This window comes from Bombus flavifrons, chromosome 1, assembly GCF_040668555.2.
Source record: "Bombus flavifrons isolate JBK064 chromosome 1, iyBomFlav1_principal, whole genome shotgun sequence".
Taxonomy (NCBI): domain Eukaryota; kingdom Metazoa; phylum Arthropoda; class Insecta; order Hymenoptera; family Apidae; genus Bombus; species Bombus flavifrons.
The window spans coordinates 9,849,865-9,871,217 of record NC_138442.1 but is presented as its reverse complement, the minus strand read 5'-3'; the positions used below and the strand labels follow the sequence as shown (position 1 = coordinate 9,871,217).

Here is a 21,353-nt window from a genome sequence, read left to right as displayed (position 1 = left end):
AAGTAAAAGTTATACATACATACATGTTATTTTATCGTGTTAAAGAATAAGTTGCGGTTACGTATATACTTTGTTACTCATTGTAAACGTTAAATACACGTCCATCTACATTATTATTTGTTAAACGTTGACACACGTTTATTTAACAATACAAAATGGGAAAGGGATTTAATAATTACATGTGCAAAAAATTTTTCCATCCAGCATCCCGAGACAACTTGAAACGAGTACGGTTCAACTACTGATATTTTTTTAGCCTATTTATGGTTCGTACTATGATTAAATTTACGATCCCTTTTTTAAGGTATGGATGGCTGAACAACAAGCAGAGGCTTATAAGAAAAAGCAAGAAGAATTACGTGTTCAATATGAAAAGGAACAGGATCTTCACAATAACAAGTGACCAAAATTATATTCATTCAACAAATTTCTTTGATATATTTTTGTCTATAACTTTTTGTTTATTTTATTATGTGTTTTATAGAGCTTTGTTGAGTAAAGAAAGCAAGGATAAGCTTAGCGTAAATTTTATGTATGAACCGCCACCTGGAGCAAAAAAAGAAAGAGAGAAAGAAGATAACGAGCCAGAGTATAAATTTGAGTGGCAACGCAAGTACAATGCACCAAGAGAAAGTTATTGTAAAGGAGATAGTGAAATAAGAGATCAACCATTTGGTATTCAAGTACGAAATGTTCGTTGTATCAAGTGTCATAAATGGGGACACATAAATACAGGTTTGAATAATAAATATGATATCGAAATATATATATATATATATACACACACATACACATATTTATTCATATTAAACAATACATATTTTGATCACAGATAAAGAGTGTCCTCTGTACAGTCAAGCAATGAGCGTAGTAATGGCAAATAATTCACCAAGTACATCTGCTCCAGATGCTTTAGCGTTAGTGCAACAAATGAGAGAAGATGGATTAGCACTTAAAAAGTGAGCACAGATTTAGAAAGATCTCTTCCTTTTTCCATTGTTTTAACTGTTAAATAAATAGTTCCCTATTTTAAAACTAACTATTGAATTTTATTTGTAGATCTGCTCTTAGTGCTCAACAACATTTACGAGTCCCTGAGCATGAACATCTTATGGTATCAGATGATGAAGAGCAATCTGAAATTACATTCTTGAAAACCTTGTCTAAAAAAGAAAAAAAGAAGTTATTATTGTGCGTATTTCTTGCATCTGTATTTTGACAAGAACTTGTGTTTATTTCAAAATAATGTTAATTTGAGATCATACATGCTTAAATTAATAATGTTTATGATTGTAGGAAATTACAACAACTTGAGAAAAAAACCAAGAAAGCGGAAAAGAAGAAATTGAAAGAGAAACGAAATAAACGCAAAAGAAATAATAGTGAATCAGAAACTGACAGTAGTAGCAGCAGCAATGATAGCTGTAGCGATAGTAATACTAGTACTTCGAGTGCTAGCATCATAAGTAGTAATAGTAGCTCCATGAATACCACTGATAAAACTTTAAATGATTACACATCAAAAAAGCTTAAGAAGAAACAGAAGAAAAAGGAAAAAGCAGATTATATTTCAAATGGTGACTCTATGAATCGTCATCAGAAAAAAGAGAAGGATAGAACAGGTAATCAGAAGAGAAGAAGTGAATTTAAGCATGAAAGGAAACCCAAATACAAGAAATATTATGGAAAAGATGTGAAAGAAAGTAAAAATAAAGATTGTTATATCTACAGGAAAAGAAAGTTCAAAGAGTTTAATGAAGACAAAATCAGTGAAAATCAAAACAAAAAGAGAACTAAACGATCTTAAAATTAATTGTGTTTTTCCATATCAAAAATACACGCGTGGTATAAAGGCGCACGCTGTATTTGGTATTCACATAAGTTGTGTGAAGTACGAGAAGTACGATATATGCATAGTGAGTCACATATTCTATGTCATTCCAGAAGATATTAATTGCATTCCTTTTCATATGCTTTACGATCAAAAGTATAATTCTCAGTGTGAAAGTTGAGAATTTATGTTATACATATACACAAAAATATTTCGTATACCGCGACTTATCTTTCAAAACTATAAATGTTTCAACAAATACGCTCAATAGTTCATTTCAGGTGTAATAGTTTAATCTGACTCACCTTGTATATTCATATAGATGGAATAAGAAGCACAATGTATGTAACTATTTAATAAATTTTAAGTGAACAATAGAAATAATAGTTTCATAAATATATATTTCAGATGGAACAAGATTGTGTAAAGAAATTTTTTACACAAATGTTATTTTAGACTTGTTATTATTTCATCCGTAGATGGCTATAATTGGTATTTTATTATGAATATGTAACATTAATATCATTAAGTATTAATAGGACTTTTGTTTTCAAGAGAATGTAACTGCTTAATAAATACATAAACAGGATTTCTATTGTAATATTATATACACGAGAATGATTTAGTTTTAAAATATAGCTTATGTCAATTTAAGATAGTACTATATAATAGATAAATGTTTATACGAAATTAAGTGTCAAGCTTTTTGATATGTCCTAATTACATATACCAAAACAGCGAAATAGTCACTAAATTAAATTGAATGATACTATTGGATATTTAGGCATGTATATTTGAAAATGCTTTGCTCACTTCTTATTGTTATAAGTTTGTCATGAAAAGATATATGTAGAAGTAAATTCATTAATGCATTATATTTTAAAGAAAAAAGTGAGAAAGCATTTTCATACCTTCATATATTTATCTTACAGGATGTTAATTTCTCACTCTCAACATTTTACTTTTATAACATAATTAACTATTAACAAGAATTTTACATACTTATTACTACACACGCATGCGCAGATGAGCGCGTATAAGTCTTTCTATGGAAAATTTAATACTATCCAGCCGGTAGCTGTGAACACTTGGGCAGTTAAAATTTTTTGCATAATTGTCATTTTCACAACGATTATATGTAAAAAGTAGAATCGGATTGGCTACTGAATAAAAACAATGATTTATTGTTGTCTATCGACGGATGTATTCAAAGTTATGTATGTACATATAATTAGCGAAAGACGTATAAAGACTAGCGATAAATTTATTCTTGAGTGAAATATACATATGCTTAAATAATTCATCAAATATAAGTTGGAAGAAACAACAAAACATTTTTTTCAAATTTTAATCAAAGGTCGTATAAAATATCTCGATTAATTCTATTTCCACTAATCATTACTGCAAAATATATTTTTAAAGTTTGAATCCTAAAATGGGATATCATATACGACCATGAGATATTCTAATTTTTTCCTCTTACAAAACGCTACCACTTGCGATGATTACAACTATTCGACAGAGGAAAATATATATATTTATAATCCTTCTCCGATTCTACTTTAACAAAGATTAATACAATTTTTATTTTTATACTGTTATTCTTCTTCCTTTTCCTTTCTTTATTTTATTTGCATGCTCTCCCTCTTCCTCTGGTCCTAAGAAATTAATTTTATTCTAATGGCAGAACAAGACTTTCAAGTTTAGCTGTATCCAATATTCTAGTCTTAATCAACATGATCTATATAAATTTAATACGATGTTTATCGTCTAAGAAATTTGTGAATTACTTCGGAATGTATATTTATGTAAATAACTTTTTTGAACTTACAATTAGTTTATTGAACAACAAAGCAATAAAAAAGTTGCAAGATTTACATATTCGCACGAGCAATGCATTCCAAAAAGGCGGTAAATTCATTTTATTCTTTTTATGGCAGACCTCTAAGTATATGCAAGCTAAACAAATTTATTTTTATATACTAACTTAATTTTTATATACCAACGATAAACTCGTATTTGTCGATGAATGGAACGTTTTAAAAACTTGAATTAGTCGTTGCAACAGTAAGATATGTCATAAAAAATATCTTTCAGGTTTTTCAATGATATAGCATTTTGTTTAAACAGAATGTACTTATTATCAGGAAACTGGACATATTTACATAAGGAAAACGCATATAATATTCCTTCTTTGCACTGAAAACAATGATCAGTCACATTAGAGAGCAATTGCAGGCCTACATACGATTTGTACGCGAATTGCACTGCCCTATAAGCGTAACTTCTTCGACATTTAGACTTATTCATCTTTAAATATATATATATATATATATATGTAAACAAATTGCATTAAATTCGATAATTAAACATAATAGTTCAACTGTCAGAATAAAAGACAAACAATGTAGGACATAATTTTTACAAAGATTTTGCTGAATCTAAAATGGAAGATCCAACGTTTTCTTCGATTATTTATATGTATCTCATTATAAATGATTCCACTGTTAATTCAATATCTTCTACATCATTAAAATTTATTATGCAATGCTTAGAAATTAAAAAGCGGACCTATATCCGCCATTTCGGTATCTTCCATATTATTTGAACCTACAACGTGATGCCTAGAAATTAAAAAGTAACTTTTCAAGCATAGAAGTGCATATTTCAAATGAGTAATACATAATTACCGTTGAATTTACATATAAGATACTTTAGTTTTTCAAGATGGTGAATGAAATATCAAATTTGAAAATACCTATGTTGGTGAAAATGAGACGCTGTATGGAGATGGGCATCGGGTGATCTTGATGACAAACTGTGAAGACTTCCGCTAAATTCTGTATTTAATAGACCTTTACGTGGGCTTCTAGCGTTCACAACTCTTGGTTGTGCACACATCTCCTCCAAGACACTGGGTGCTACATATGTAAAGCCCTATAACCATATCATTGAATGTGCATAGTTTTATAATTTTTTAATGATTACTTCGAATACGATATATTTACAATATATCTCGAAACTTACTTGAAAGATCATATTAGCAGATTCACTTAAAGTACTTTCTACCGGTGAATCAACTGGTACAGTTGCCGTGAATTGTTCATCGAATTGCGATGTATCATCGGCACTTTTCTGCAAACATTTAAATACACATTTGCTCGCATTTATTATTGCACTACGTTTTATTTCAATCAAGGATACTCACTAATGAAGGCTTGAAAGGAGGTTCTAATTTACGTGAAATCACATCTTGCCACTTAATATGTTTGAAGAAGTTATGACTCATAATCTGCTCAGCATCATCAGGCCCAGATCCTAGTCTCTGTGACACTTGTCTCTACAATTGATCGAATGCAAAATATATGTCGGGTTTACATTAGAATTAGGGTTAGGGGCGTGAAACGAATTTTCATTTGGATTACATTCATTGTCGTTATGCAATAGAGAAGACATTGACTAGTGCAAATACGATTATTACAGAATTTGACAAGTAACCGTGGTAATTAGATACTCTAGAAGCTAATGACAATGATCCTAGGTTCAATAACAAATCCGCGGTCAACGGGATAACAGGATGCGCTTTCTTCCGAAGCCCAAATCGTACTCGACTTGTTTGGCTACAGTGGAAGTATAACTAAACTAACTCTTTGTTAAAACGTGGGATATCCACCGAGCGTAAAGACGCTAAGTGACCTCACGACCTCACGAGAGAATGACCCTCCGTCGCGATGATGCTGCAGAGGAAAACTATGATGGGGTGTGTCTAAGGACACGAGATCGTCGGACTCGTCGAGGATAGCCTTCGTTCAGAAAGTGAGGGAAATTAACGTTGCTGTTAATTGGTCAATTTCCATGTTGGTGGCTAGAAAAAGATGTCAGCCGTCCTTGAGGGAAGGTTGCTAGCGGGAAGCGTCGTTTGTTGAAAAGTAGATCTCCCCTATTTTCCCGTAGTTGGGACAAAGACTGTTTATCTGTTTGAAGTACTTTAGGTAACTAGATCTTAATGTTTATAATATGTAATATAACATATTATGTAATGTAATATAACATGTACTGTGGAGATGCGTCGGCATCTGGTAACCATCATACCCGAAGAATAGGGTCTGCGTATGGCGAGCCACGGGACAGAAACCGTTGGAATGTTTACTGTCGCGTGCCGCTACAAATATTTCTTTTAAGGAGAGCTATAGAATTACTCCATACCTTTGTTAGACAAAGCGTTCATCCCGTGACCGCGGCTACGTTCGGCGACTGGTTGTCGCCTCAAGCCCAAGCTCATTATCACAAATCTCGAACAAATACAATCGGATCGAATGACGACAATTGTTTAATTACGCCTATGATAGAATCTAGATTACGGTGTTAAGGGATTTTCCCGAAGTTCCAAAGGGAAGGCTCCGATGTTCTTTCATCTCCGACATATATATTAACTTTTACTACGCATAATACAAACAATTAAGTAAATAACCAAATTACCATTATCTTGTAAAGAGGAGTTAAAGACATACCTTCAATAACTTTCGTATTAAGTCTTTTGCATCGGGTGTTAGGTACAATGGTAGACATAACTTTCCGCGCAAAATCTTCTCAATTGTTTTTCTTCTGTCATCTCCTGTAAATGGTGGCTGTAAGGATTAAAATGTATGTAGTTGCGTAATTTGATTGAATTTTCATATTTTTTTACGATATTTTATTTATTATTTAATCTACATACCATTCCGGTAAGCATGTCAAACATTAAAGCACCTAAACTCCACCAATCAACTGCTTTTCCATGTCCGCTTCTCGTTAGAATTTCTGGTGCCCTAATCATGTTAATGATAATAATAATTGTAATACATACATTTTGAATTAAATCATTATAGCTTATAATTTATTTTAAATTATTTTTCTAGATGGCAGACATTTGTAGAAAGAAAAATATTCGGCCGGTCAATTTACTACTGGATTGGAAATTCGAACTCGGATCTTCCGCCTGTAGGGGATTGGTACTTACCCAATTGAACTACCCAGGTCATTGCGGAATATTTTCTCCCAAATGCTTAAGTTCCGAGCTATAAGCAGCAGCCGTTTGAGATTTAAAAATTTGGTAGAAAATATTCACAGGTGGCTTAAATAGCTTAATTGGATAAATACCCGTCTGACAAGCGAAAGATCAGCGTTTTTGAATCCCTGTCCAGAAATCCGATCAGCCAAATAGTTTTCTCCCTACATTTTAATACTGACAATAGGATTCAGGATTAATGCAACGAAAATTTTTTACTTACATATACTCTATGGTTCCGCAAAATGTATGCGTTACTGTACCTTCTTCTATATGTTCTTTACAAAGACCGAAATCTGTTAATTTAACATGACCTTCGCCGTCTAATAAAATATTTTCTGGTTTTAAATCTCTGTGAAAATAATTAATACAGTTGGATATACATGTATATAATGATTTTTTAATAATATTAGTGATTAAGGATATTGTACCTGTATATAATACCCTGATTATGGAGATGTTGCAATGCGAGTATAATCTCAGACAAATAAAAACTATAAGTACAAAAGACAAGTTATAAGTACAAAAAGCATATTGACACATATAATCTGAAGATATTAATAAGTATATAAATTTCACATACAAGTAGAATAAATACATGTATATTATTATCATCTACAATTACTTCAGAAACTAACTAATTTACCAAGCTGTATCTTCTAAGAAAATGCCTTCTCTATCTAAGTATGTGAAGAGTTCTCCTCCACAAAGATATTCCAAAATTAGATATAATTTACCACCAGTTTGAAATGCATACATTAAATTAACGATAAATGGATGCTGGAAAAAGAATGAAGTGAATAAATATCATATTAAAATTCACAATGAAATCTACTTACTTTTACTGCTTCCAAAATATTTCTTTCTGCCTTTGTATGAGCTGTGTCTTTTTGATTTCGTATGATAGATGCTTTCCGTAGTACCTACATAAATAAAGAACTATAAAGCTTTTTACACGCATGTACAAATATAAAAATATTTACCTTCATAGCAAAAATACTGCCTTTGTCTTTTCCAGTCACTTTTTTAACTTGAAAGACTTTTCCATATCCACCTTCTCCAAGAATTTTACATAGTTCAAAATCTTGTGGACCAGTTTTTTCTTGGCCTGCATTAACATTCTGTTCTGATAACTGTACTCTTTCTAAATTATCAGATCTATAAAAGATTCAATTTTTTTTTATTTTCTAAGAAGAAAAGCAAGATGAACGTTAGTATTGAAATTGAACACACAATTCAGCACTTTTATTATTGTTTAGAAGGTACGATTTAGCGATAAATTCGATATCATATATTTTCAAACATTTGATTACTTACTCTAATATCGTATTTACATTTGTAGTATGATTGTATTCATCCTAGAAAAAAGAAAACACATATCAGATTTGATACAGCGATCTAAAATCTATGAAATTTGACAAGAAACAAACTTCTCTATTTTCGACGATATCATCGTCTGACTCGTCTTGACTTATGGAGTCCCCGTCGTGTAATTCTATGTCAAATACTCCAGCCATTCTTCTCACAGAGTAATCATTTAAAAGATTTTTTTGTCGAAAACTTTAATTGATCGTAATGCGTCCGAGTAACGTAGATATCTACGTATCTGCATACACACGATTGTAGATTTTATTTCCCTTTATTTGCGTGTTCCACACTGATTTTTTGATGGGTAGATTAAACTACCTATATATAATCGTGAACTATCAAATATATCTACAATTAAATGGGTTCATGAATATTTCTTCCTTTTTTCTTTTCTATCTTATGACAAAATAATCAGGAAGAAATACGGAAAATTTTAAAAAAGAAACACGAGACGATTCAAGTATATACTCTGGACACAAACTATGGTCCAACGTGAATGTCAACTGCATTCTAGCACATAGGCATATGTATATGTTTATGGTGAAGCATGAAATATATATAAATTTTAAAAAGGTTTTGTTCTACTTTTGAAAATAAAAATAAGCTTAGGACTACCCTAAAACTTTTCATTAATTTGAATTTACATAGTTTTGCGCTTTTAATAATGGATTCTATAATAACAATAATTTCTACTTCTATAAATTGGTCCTTAGCTCAATTTGAAATATCTGTTTAGAAAGGAAATATTAAATTGAGATAAAGAATTGTTATTTAATTCAACGTGAACTTATATTAGAAACAATTTCTTTCGTTTCTTTTAATTCTATTACATTTTTAAATATTTTGACGATATGCATATTTTTAAATGAATAAAAAGTGAAAAGGTTTATCGATGCGACATCTATAATAAGTAGCTAAGGTAAGTGTAAACACATAACCGACACTAACATGGCACTAAGCTGAATTTGAATGGCAACAATGGAAGAATCTGGCTTGATGCAAATACAATTTGTGCCTGCAATATAACTGGATATAGCACAACTGTGATATAAGCTCACCTAATTGATATGGTTTTTCATAATTTTATGAAATGTTTGTTCATTCTTATGACAAATGATCATAAACAGTTGTACGAACAATGAATTAAATCATAGTGCAGTGTAACATGTGTATGTGCGTATGATATACGTATATAGCGTAGGTTTGTTCCATATTTATATAAATCTCTATATTTCCATATCTTATTTTTGCGTGTAATAGAATTGTTTGCAAACAAGTTGTTTTAGGTCATAGTGATGATGTAATGTGTCATAGTCGAATGTTAATGGCATATATAGCGGTGTTGCCATATTGTTCATTGTATATGGCTAGTAAATTAAATATTATACTGTAGAGTGGAACATCTATATTATTTAGTTCTGTTTGATTTATGTCCGTGCTGAATGTCTACCATATAATATCAAAGTAAGTTTACGATTTATTAATTTTTCGAAAAAAATATTGTTAAATTACGTAGTAAAAATCAATATTAATTCTAAATGAAAAATAAAATATTGGTTAAATTAAATTTGTAATTATTTATGTCTCCCGTGCAATGTTCCACGCGACATAACGATATGTATCTGCAGTAATACATTTATATTATCATATCATATTGGTTATAATTAGTCGGTTTTATATTTACTTGTTTCTAACAGTATTTTTGTTTGGAACTCTGTTTAGAACAGTTTGTAATTGTATCAATATGTATTGTTTATTGTTTTATATACATATGTATATGAAATCCAAATAATATTTTATTACAATTATAGGATGTATATATCACCAATTTATGTTAAATACAAACATTTTACCAAAATACTTGAAATACATTCTATTGTTATAAATAACTTTTTCCTTTCTTTTTAGTAGTCATTTAATTTAAAAAAAATGTCGATTCCACCGTATTTATTGGGCCCAAATCCTTGGGCCACGATGATGGCTCAACAACAGGCCCATGCTCAGTTAGCTGCAGCTCAGGCTCATGCTCAAGCAGCTGCGCATGCACAAGCTGCACATCATGCTCATATGCAAGCAATAGCCGGACCCCCATTGCCACAAATGCCTAAACAACCTGAAGTTTTGTCAGAAGATAAACTTCAAGAAAAAGGTGCTTAAAAATTAACATCTTTTGAATTAAAAAAAAAATGTAAAATTATTACAATATAAATTTAAAGATTTATGATATGATATTTATATAAAGCTGAAATTAACTTAATCTTTTGTATATTGGTGTTATATTATAAATTATATATATGCATTAATTATGTTAATATATTATAAATATTTATATATTTTATGTAATTTTAGCTCAAAAATGGCAGCAACTTCAATCAAAAAGATTTGCAGAAAAAAGAAAGTTTGGTTTTGTGGATGCTCAAAAAGAACATATGCCCCCGGAACATATAAGAAAAATTATTAGAGATCATGGAGACATGAGCAGTCGGAAATATAGACATGATAAACGTGTTTATTTAGGGTAAGTAAATGGATATATTTGAACTTTGATGTCTTTCATAAAGTGAAAGAAAGATTAAACAATTCCTCTGTTTAATTAATTCCGTTTCAGAGCATTAAAATACATGCCTCATGCAGTTATGAAACTTCTGGAAAATATGCCTATGCCTTGGGAACAAATTCGAGATGTAAAGGTGCTGTATCATATCACAGGTGCAATTACATTTGTGAATGAAATTCCTTGGGTTATTGAACCTGTATATATTGCACAATGGGGGTAAGTTGAAAAAAATGTTCCATTTGTTTGCATTTATGCAATATCCAATAAGAAATAAAGCATGTGTGCGTGTGTGTGTAGTATATATATACATATTCTATTTTTATTATCTAGTACAATGTGGATTATGATGAGGAGAGAAAAAAGGGATCGTAGGCATTTCAAAAGAATGAGGTTTCCGCCATTTGACGACGAAGAACCGCCGTTGGATTACGCAGATAACGTTTTGGATGTAGAACCATTGGAAGCTATTCAAATTGAATTGGATTCAGAAGAGGATGAATCCGTGGCATCATGGTTCTATGAACATAAACCACTTGTTGGCACAAAGTAGGTGTTAAATATTGTTTGAATTAATTACAGACATTTCATTACATCTATTTATATCATATAGTTAGTATCATATGATGAATTGCGTAGGGGTCCTGAGATCAGCTAACATGTGAGTTGATGGCTATAGTAATTCGTCAGTCTTATCCGAGATGAGTACTACGAGTTACTATTAGCTGGACAAAACGCTAAACTGAATTATTGTTTTGTGTATGAAATACATTTTACAATGTAAATATTGTTTATCAAATCTTGTTTAATTGCTAATAACATTACAGACACGTAAATGGATCTACTTACCGAAGATGGAATTTGACTTTACCACAAATGGCGACTTTATATCGTTTAGCTAATCAATTATTGACGGATTTGGTTGACCAAAACTTTTTTTATCTCTTTGACCCGAAGTCGTTTTTTACCGCGAAGGCATTAAATATGGCTATACCAGGTGGTCCAAAATTTGAACCATTGGTGAAGGATTCAAACGCGGCCGATGAAGATTGGAATGAGTTTAATGATATTAATAAAATTATTATTAGACAGCCTATAAGAACAGAATACCGCATTGCGTTTCCTTATTTATATAACAACATGCCACATTTTGTACATTTATCGTGGTAAGTAATAATATCATTCAATAAATATGTACAATAAATAATTCCACATAAGTTTTGAGACTTGTCTATGCTTAGTATATTAAAGTCTTACTAGCAGCGTGGTAAAGAAATGTAGTGGTGATTGTTATTCGTATCCTTTGTAAAGTATAAAAGGCAACTGCTGAAATCACCTACAATATTTGTAAAAATTTTTAAAATATAACAATATGTAATTTGATTTTCTAATGAAATTCTCAAATGATATTTACAGGTATCACGCACCAAATGTTGTTTATATAAAAACCGAAGATCCTGATTTACCTGCATTTTATTTTGATCCCTTGATTAACCCTATTTCTCACAGAAATTCCCTCAAGGTAAATAGCATGATATATAGTGTATAATTAATTGGAGTAATCGTTAAATCGATAGAATGCATGAATTACATGTTTTTTTAGACTGTGGAACCACAAATCGAAGATGACGAAGATTTTGTGCTTCCTGAAGAAGTGCAACCTTTCCTTCAAGAAACTCCATTATATACAGACAACACAGCGAATGGTATAGCTTTATTATGGGCACCAAGGCCATTTAATACCCGTTCCGGCAGAACAAGAAGGGCTATTGACATTCCTCTAGTGAAATCTTGGTATAGAGAACATTGTCCACCAGGACAACCTGTTAAAGTTCGAGTTAGTTATCAAAAGTTGTTGAAATACTTTGTGTTGAATGCACTGAAACACAGACATCCTAAACCACAAAAGAAACGTTATTTGTTCCGGTCGTTCAAATCCACGAAATTTTTCCAAACAACTACAATTGATTGGGTCGAAGCTGGTTTACAAGTCTGTAGACAAGGATATAACATGTTAAATTTACTAATTCATAGAAAAAATTTGAATTATCTTCATTTAGATTACAATTTTAACCTGAAACCAGTAAAAACTCTAACGACGAAAGAAAGAAAGAAATCTAGATTTGGAAATGGTGAGTCATCGGTTTAAACACATAAAAACAATGTATACATTTTACGAATTTCGATATAAAGTTTTTGGTCTTTTAACTTTTTTCAGCTTTCCATTTGTGTCGTGAGATTCTCCGTTTGACGAAATTGATCATCGATTCTCACGTACAATATCGTTTGAATAATGTTGATGCATTTCAACTCGCGGATGGTTTGCAATATATTTTTGCACACGTTGGTCAATTAACTGGAATGTATCGGTATAAATATAAACTAATGCGACAAATCAGGATGTGCAAAGACTTAAAACATTTAATTTATTATCGCTTTAATACGGTAAGGATGTTAGATTAAATCGTGTGCTATTATTAATATCATTTAAATAAAATAAACGAATCATTGGTTACTTTTGATATGTGAATGAATAGGGTCCTGTCGGGAAAGGTCCTGGATGTGGATTCTGGGCACCTGGCTGGAGAGTATGGCTTTTCTTCATGAGGGGTATTACTCCATTATTGGAAAGATGGTTAGGGAATTTGTTGTCTAGGCAATTCGAAGGTCGCCATTCGAAGGGAGTCGCGAAAACTGTAACGAAACAGCGAGTAGAGTCGCATTTTGATCTTGAGCTAAGAGCATCAGTGATGCACGACATTGTAGATATGATGCCAGAGGGAATCAAACAGAATAAAGCCCGGACAATACTTCAACATCTTAGCGAGGCGTGGAGATGTTGGAAGGCTAATATTCCGTGGAAGGTTCGTCTATCGTAATTAATTTCCGATTTCTTTACTTATTGCTTTCTGTTTAAGACTTATTACGGTTTCTTTTCACTAACTACTTTCCGTAGGTTCCGGGATTACCAATACCGATCGAAAATATGATTCTTCGTTATGTTAAAATGAAGGCAGATTGGTGGACCAATACTGCGCATTATAATCGAGAACGTATTAGACGTGGCGCTACCGTGGATAAAACTGTTTGTAAAAAGAATCTTGGACGTCTCACCCGACTTTATCTGAAAGCCGAACAAGAACGACAGCATAATTATTTGAAGGTACAGTAAGAAATGAATAGTTACGAAGTAAGTACACTCTTTGTGTACTTATCATAAGTCTTCTAATATTTAATCATCAATTTATAAACATTTCGTCTATTGTCAGGATGGTCCGTATATTTCCCCAGAGGAAGCAGTAGCTATATATACTACAACTGTACATTGGTTGGAATCGAGAAGATTCGCTCCTATACCTTTCCCTCCATTGTCTTATAAACATGACACCAAGCTTTTGATATTAGCTTTGGAACGATTAAAGGAAGCATATAGTGTCAAATCGAGGCTTAATCAAAGTCAGCGCGAAGAACTCGGTTTGATAGAACAAGCATATGACAATCCTCATGAAGCACTGTCTAGAATTAAACGTCATCTTCTCACCCAAAGAACGTTCAAAGAGGTAAAATTTTGTTGTTACTTTTTTAAATTACTTACTTTTTTTTAAATTACTTACCTTTTCTAACCTCCACATTTTGGATTTGTTCATTATTACAAAACTTACACATGTTCCTTTCGTAGGTGGGAATAGAATTCATGGATCTTTATAGTCATCTGATTCCCGTTTACGACGTCGAGCCGCTTGAAAAAATTACGGATGCCTATTTAGATCAATACTTGTGGTATGAAGCAGATAAGCGAAGATTATTTCCACCATGGGTTAAACCTTCAGATACAGAACCACCTCCTCTATTGGTATATAAATGGTGTCAGGGTATCAATAATCTACAAGATGTTTGGGATGTTAGTGAAGGGGAATGTAATGTATTGTTGGAATCAAAATTCGAGAAACTGTATGAAAAAATCGATTTGACGTTATTGAATAGAGTGCTTCGATTGATCGTTGATCATAACATAGCCGATTATATGACTGCAAAGAATAACGTTGTCATAAATTATAAGGTATATCCTTTATTTCATTAAAGAGCATGTATCGATTCTTTTTGTTAAACAGAAAGAAAAATATAATATATGCGATCGTTTCTAGGATATGAATCATACTAACAGTTATGGGATAATTAGAGGATTACAATTTGCGTCTTTTATAGCGCAATATTACGGTCTGGTATTAGACTTGTTGGTTCTTGGATTACAAAGAGCTAGTGAAATGGCTGGCCCACCCCAAATGCCAAATGATTTTTTAACTTTCCAAGACGTAGCTTCAGAAACAGCACATCCTATTAGGTTATATTGCAGATATGTAGATAGAATACATTTGTTTCTGAGGTAAGATTTTATATCTTATCGTTCGACGAATCGTTTTATTCTTCGTGTATACAAAACATAGATTTCTGTCTATTTTTGATCAAGTTGTTGGGATGTCAGTTGACATTTAATTTTGTATTCTATGTTAATAGGTTTTCTGCCGATGAAGCGAGAGATCTAATTCAGAGATATTTAACGGAGCATCCAGATCCTAATAATGAAAATATCGTTGGTTATAATAATAAAAAGTGTTGGCCCCGAGATGCGCGAATGCGTCTTATGAAGCATGACGTTAATTTGTAAGTAAATAATGATTGAATGATTGTGTAATTCTTTTTGTCATTTCATTTACTGTAGATTAATCTTGAATTCATTTTGTTTTTTCTTCCTTTTTCTTAAATTTCTTATTTTCTTATTTCCAGAGGTCGCGCTGTATTTTGGGATATTAAAAATCGTTTACCCCGTTCCACGACTACGATACAATGGGAAAATAGTTTTGTTAGTGTATATAGTAAAGATAATCCTAATTTGTTATTTAATATGAGTGGATTTGAGTGCAGAATTTTGCCAAAATGTAGAACTACGCACGAGGAGTTCACGCATAGGGATGGTGTGTGGAATTTACAAAACGAAATTACAAAAGAAAGGACGGCTCAGTGTTTCTTGAGAGTCGATGATGAAAGTCTGCAACGATTTCATAACAGAGTTAGGCAAATCCTTATGGCTTCTGGATCCACAACCTTCACGAAGATCGTTAACAAATGGAATACAGCTTTAATTGGACTCATGACCTACTTCCGCGAAGCTGTGGTGAACACACAAGAACTTCTAGATTTATTGGTTAAATGCGAAAATAAAATTCAAACGCGTATCAAGATTGGTCTTAATTCAAAAATGCCTTCGCGATTTCCACCGGTAGTGTTTTATACACCGAAGGAATTGGGTGGGCTTGGAATGCTTTCGATGGGACATGTACTTATACCTCAGGTAGATTACTATTTTTAAAAATTTCTTCAGCTAATTCTTTCAGACACTTTCAAATACAACATATATAATATAATTATAAAATGTTATAGTCGGATTTAAGATGGTCGAAACAAACCGACGTTGGTATTACGCATTTTCGTTCAGGCATGAGTCACGATGAAGATCAATTAATTCCAAACTTATATCGGTACATTCAACCCTGGGAATCCGAGTTTATAGATTCCCAACGAGTATGGGCGGAATATGCATTGAAGCGACAAGAAGCCAATGCACAAAATCGTAGACTTACTTTGGAAGATCTTGAAGATAGTTGGGATCGTGGTATCCCTAGAATAAATACACTGTTCCAGAAAGACAGACACACTCTTGCCTACGATAAGGGTTGGAGAATACGTACAGAATTTAAACAGTATCAGGTACTATCTCACGTATTTTATTGCAATATCAATCTTTGCGTTCATCTTATTTATGCATGTGAAAATATTATATTTTTTATATGTAATTGCAGGTCTTAAAACAAAATCCATTCTGGTGGACCCATCAACGTCATGATGGTAAATTATGGAATTTAAATAATTACCGAACAGATATGATACAGGCTCTTGGCGGTGTAGAGGGTATTTTGGAACATACTCTCTTTAAAGGGACATACTTCCCAACATGGGAAGGTCTCTTTTGGTAAGATTTTGTAATTTTTTGAAATCATAATAAGGAATAACTTAGTTAACTTGGCAGAGAATTAATAATCGTGAATATAAACATGCAATTAGCAAGCAGTTTTGCAAGCAAAACAACACTGCAAGCCAAAGAGTGAAAAAACAGATTTAATAATTGCAAATTTAAGTGTACATACATACTTTACTCGTTTAATATATGTATCCATGTTTATTGAAACAAAGAAGATTGATTTCTTCTTTCTTCGCTTTTCTTTTCTTTTAGTTTTAATTTATTTCAAAATTTTAAGATTGGTAAAAGAATCCATAGTTTGTTACTTGTCGTTTCTTTTACTTAGGGAGAAAGCATCTGGATTCGAAGAATCTATGAAATATAAGAAACTGACTAACGCTCAAAGGTCTGGTTTAAATCAAATTCCAAATCGTCGATTCACTTTATGGTGGTCACCAACTATTAACAGAGCAAACGTGTACGTTGGTTTTCAGGTAATATTTCATCATGTTAATGGATTATAATTATTTGATGGATTATAATCAGAGGTATATTCTTGACATAAGTGGATCGTTTGTTTATCATTAGGTACAACTGGATTTAACAGGAATATTTATGCATGGTAAAATTCCAACGCTAAAGATTTCGCTAATTCAAATATTTCGTGCTCACTTGTGGCAAAAAGTACACGAATCGATAGTGATGGATCTTTGTCAAGTTTTTGATCAAGAATTGGATGCATTGGAAATCGAAACTGTTCAAAAAGAGACCATTCATCCTAGAAAATCGTACAAGATGAATTCTTCCTGCGCCGATATTTTGCTTTTCTCTGCATATAAGTGGAATGTCTCTAGGCCATCGCTACTCGCTGATTCAAAGTAAGTAGTCACATTTTTTTTTAGCTTTCTATATAAATTTCGTATTATCGTACTTAGAACTGGACTCTCAGTATCTATTATTAATAATTCTTTCCTTTAACAGAGATCTTATGGATAATACTACCACACAAAAATATTGGATAGACGTACAGCTTAGATGGGGAGATTATGATTCTCACGATATTGAACGATATGCTAGGGCCAAATTTTTAGATTACACAACAGACAATATGTCTATTTACCCATCACCAACAGGGCTATTAATTGCTATCGATTTGGCTTATAATTTACATAGGTATATATTTTTAAGTATTATTTGTATTTAGTAACGCTATACTGAAATTCGCAGAAATTGACTGATCGATGATTATTGAGGAATAATGCCTCTCCACTGCATCAATTGTTCATTCCATAATTGTCTTATTTTGTTCGTATACTTCGGATACAGAGTCGGAATGCATTCTCTTTACTTGAATGCATTCCATGAAAGTCAAATGGATAAATTGAAACGCGCGTGTTAGAGTCAAAAGACGGTAGGCGATTTTTCCTCCATCGCTACTCGAAAAAATAATCGTAACCGGTCAATATCCGTGAATACAAATGTATTACCCACTGCAGGAATATCTTGTAAACATAGCAATTTTGTTTATTAGCGCCTATGGTAACTGGTTCCCAGGATGTAAGCCTCTTATACAGCAAGCAATGGCAAAAATAATGAAGGCTAACCCGGCTTTATATGTATTGAGAGAACGCATTCGAAAAGCATTGCAACTTTATTCATCGGAACCTACAGAACCATATCTATCTTCACAAAATTATGGGGAACTCTTTTCAAATCAAATTATTTGGTATTTCTATCTCTTTTTATATATTTTCATTAGTATGAAACAAAAATATACACTTATATTAAAGATCTTTCATTTTTCGAATCTATTAGGTTTGTCGATGATACTAACGTTTACCGTGTTACAATTCATAAAACGTTTGAAGGTAATTTAACGACAAAGCCTATAAATGGAGCTATCTTTATTTTTAATCCTCGGACTGGCCAATTATTTTTAAAAATTATTCATACTTCCGTTTGGGCTGGTCAAAAGCGTTTAGGTCAGGTACGTAATATGCATTCAACATACTCATTATAATTAAATAATATATATTATATTAAAAATTAAATTATATTATTAAATTAATTTAATTTATAATTAATTATATTATAAAATTATATTATTAAATTATATTAAATTAAAATTATATTATATTAACAAAATAGTTAATGTGGTTAAAATTGCGTCTTCATGTAACAGTTGGCAAAATGGAAAACTGCTGAAGAAGTAGCTGCACTTATTCGATCTTTACCAGTTGAAGAACAACCTAAGCAGATTATAGTAACGAGAAAGGGAATGTTGGATCCCTTGGAAGTGCATTTACTCGATTTCCCGAACATTGTTATAAAAGGATCGGAGCTGCAATTACCATTCCAGGCTTGTTTGAAAGTCGAAAAGTTTGGTGACTTAATATTGAAGGCAACAGAACCTCAAATGGTGTTATTTAACTTGTATGATGATTGGTTGAAAACTATTTCATCGTACACGGTAATTATCATTAATAAATGTTTTCCTCTTCTTCTTCCATCTCTGTTTATTTTTATCCTATTATGAATTATGAATCATTTTATTTATTTATTTGTTTATTTATAGGCTTTCTCACGTTTGATTCTTATTCTTCGCGCATTACATGTCAACACTGAGAGAACAAAGGTTGTTTTAAAACCTGACAAGACAACCATAACAGAACCACATCATATATGGCCTTCTTTGACAGATGATGAATGGATTAAAGTCGAAGTACAATTAAAAGATCTTATTTTAGCCGATTATGGTAAAAAGAACAAGTACGTACAATATCTAATCTTTTTCTTTCTTTATAACAATATGTACAAAGTATGACTGTAGAGTAACTGGAAAATTTGTATTGGTCTCAGTGTAAACGTTGCATCGCTGACACAGTCAGAAATTCGAGATATCATTTTGGGTATGGAAATTAGTGCACCATCTGCACAACGTCAACAAATCGCTGAAATAGAAAAGCAAACAAAAGAACAATCGCAGCTTACAGCGACAACTACACGAACAGTAAATAAACACGGGGACGAAATTATTACAGCAACAACTTCCAATTACGAAACGCAAACGTTTAGTTCTAAGACTGAATGGCGAGTAAGAGCAATTTCAGCTACTAATTTGCATCTTCGGACCAATCATATATATGTATCGTCTGATGACATTAAGGAGACTGGTTACACTTATATTTTGCCAAAGAATGTTCTTAAGAAATTTGTTACCATTTCGGACTTGAGAGCGCAGGTATGTCTCTCTTATGAAATAATTGATTTAATAAGTATACATATATGTACAGCTCAGTATCAGAGAAATTACGGATAATATCTAATTAATCTTTCCTTTTTCTTCTTTCTCTTTTATATAGATCGCGGGGTATTTATATGGGATTAGTCCACCAGATAATCCACAAGTTAAAGAAATACGATGTATAGTTATGGCTCCACAATGGGGTACCCATCAAACTGTTCATTTACCTAATACACTTCCGAATCATCAATATCTCAAAGAGATGGAGCCTCTTGGTTGGATTCATACTCAACCTAACGAGTTGCCACAATTGTCACCGCAGGTTAATATTATATTGTTGGATACATGTTTATTAAACGAATTTGGTTTAAGGCTATTCTTTGTTCTATGATACATTGTATTATATATTGTGTTAATACGGCATTATTTTATTAGGATATATCTACGCATGCTCGAATAATGGCAGAAAATCCAATTTGGGATGGAGAAAAAACTATCGTTATTACTTGTAGTTTTACACCAGGATCTTGTTCTCTTACGGCATACAAATTAACACCTAGGTTCGTATTTCGAACAAAATGTGGTTGTTTATCATTATCTTTAAATATCTCACGATTCCTCTGATTGTTGTCAAACTATACATATGTTCATGTTTCAGTGGCTTCGAATGGGGAAAGCAAAATACCGACAAAGGAAATAATCCTAAAGGTTACCTACCGAGTCATTATGAAAAGGTACAAATGTTGTTGTCTGATCGTTTCCTTGGATTTTTCATGGTTCCTAGTCAAGGGTCTTGGAATTATAACTTTATGGGTAAGATATATGTGGTTGATTTGATTACTCTCATTTGTTGGTAGCTGAATATTATACTTTACAATCTTATCATTATCTTTTTCGGTAATCACAGGTGTGAGACACGATCCAAATATGAAATATGAACTGCAATTGGCGAATCCGAAAGAATTCTATCACGAAATTCACAGACCTGCCCACTTTTTGAATTTCTCTAGCTTGGAGGATGGAGAAGGCGTTGGAGCCGATAGAGAAGATGTATTTGCATAAATGGATGAAAGCGAAAGAAGGGACCGAGGTGTAATGAATTATGGAGTGACATTTACCCGTTTAATACAAACAATACGGTTTATAACAAAGTTGGAAACTCATTGTACGTGATGTTTGATAAATAGGTTCGATATAGTATTACTTTAGATATTAATTACTTTGTACTGTATTTTAATAGCTTTATAGAATAAAAAAGAAATATATATATATATAATGTGTGTTTAATTAGAT

The 21,353-nt window shown here is 32.1% G+C and overlaps 3 protein-coding genes across 4 annotated transcripts; 2 read left to right on the top strand and 1 right to left on the bottom strand.

Annotated features, from left to right (window-relative positions):
• The first annotated feature begins 13 nt into the window (after positions 1–13).
• On the top strand, positions 14–3,176 carry LOC138185894 (corepressor interacting with RBPJ 1). The gene is made up of 6 exons (XM_069125224.1): positions 14–227; positions 305–399; positions 485–735; positions 833–959; positions 1,060–1,191; positions 1,297–3,176. Exons 1-6 carry the CDS (start codon positions 156–158, stop codon positions 1,805–1,807), a joined length of 1,188 nt encoding a protein of 395 aa, XP_068981325.1. The 5' UTR covers positions 14–155; the 3' UTR covers positions 1,808–3,176.
• A 389-nt stretch (positions 3,177–3,565) lies between these two features.
• On the bottom strand, positions 3,566–8,760 carry LOC138185866 (ribosomal protein S6 kinase beta-1). Its single transcript, XM_069125180.1, has 13 exons — positions 8,309–8,760; positions 8,196–8,236; positions 7,862–8,036; positions 7,718–7,801; positions 7,525–7,658; positions 7,310–7,372; positions 7,102–7,230; positions 6,549–6,639; positions 6,343–6,459; positions 5,040–5,171; positions 4,859–4,966; positions 4,590–4,768; positions 3,566–4,455 (listed from the first exon to the last, which is right to left on the bottom strand). The coding sequence occupies exons 1-13, from the start codon at positions 8,393–8,395 to the stop codon at positions 4,383–4,385; spliced, it is 1,413 nt and encodes a 470-aa protein (XP_068981281.1). The 5' UTR covers positions 8,396–8,760; the 3' UTR covers positions 3,566–4,382.
• Positions 8,761–9,525: 765 nt separating this feature from the next.
• On the top strand, positions 9,526–21,320 carry Prp8 (pre-mRNA processing factor 8). 2 transcript variants are annotated; one of them, XM_069124709.1, is made up of 30 exons: positions 9,526–9,710; positions 10,158–10,395; positions 10,596–10,764; positions 10,855–11,019; positions 11,134–11,349; positions 11,628–11,966; positions 12,217–12,322; positions 12,404–12,932; positions 13,019–13,245; positions 13,338–13,664; positions 13,757–13,963; positions 14,070–14,360; positions 14,480–14,860; positions 14,946–15,184; positions 15,316–15,462; positions 15,586–16,150; positions 16,240–16,566; positions 16,659–16,828; positions 17,163–17,310; positions 17,405–17,694; positions 17,798–17,989; positions 18,348–18,542; positions 18,632–18,803; positions 18,999–19,286; positions 19,392–19,585; positions 19,676–20,057; positions 20,179–20,382; positions 20,496–20,620; positions 20,719–20,873; positions 20,968–21,320. In XM_069124709.1, exons 2-30 carry the CDS (start codon positions 10,176–10,178, stop codon positions 21,120–21,122), a joined length of 7,125 nt encoding a protein of 2,374 aa, XP_068980810.1. In that variant the 5' UTR covers positions 9,526–9,710; positions 10,158–10,175; the 3' UTR covers positions 21,123–21,320. The 2 variants fall into 2 exon arrangements, with proteins under 2 accessions (XP_068980810.1, XP_068980801.1); XM_069124700.1 differs by having other exon boundaries at positions 10,155–10,395.
• Positions 21,321–21,353: the final 33 nt, after the last annotated feature.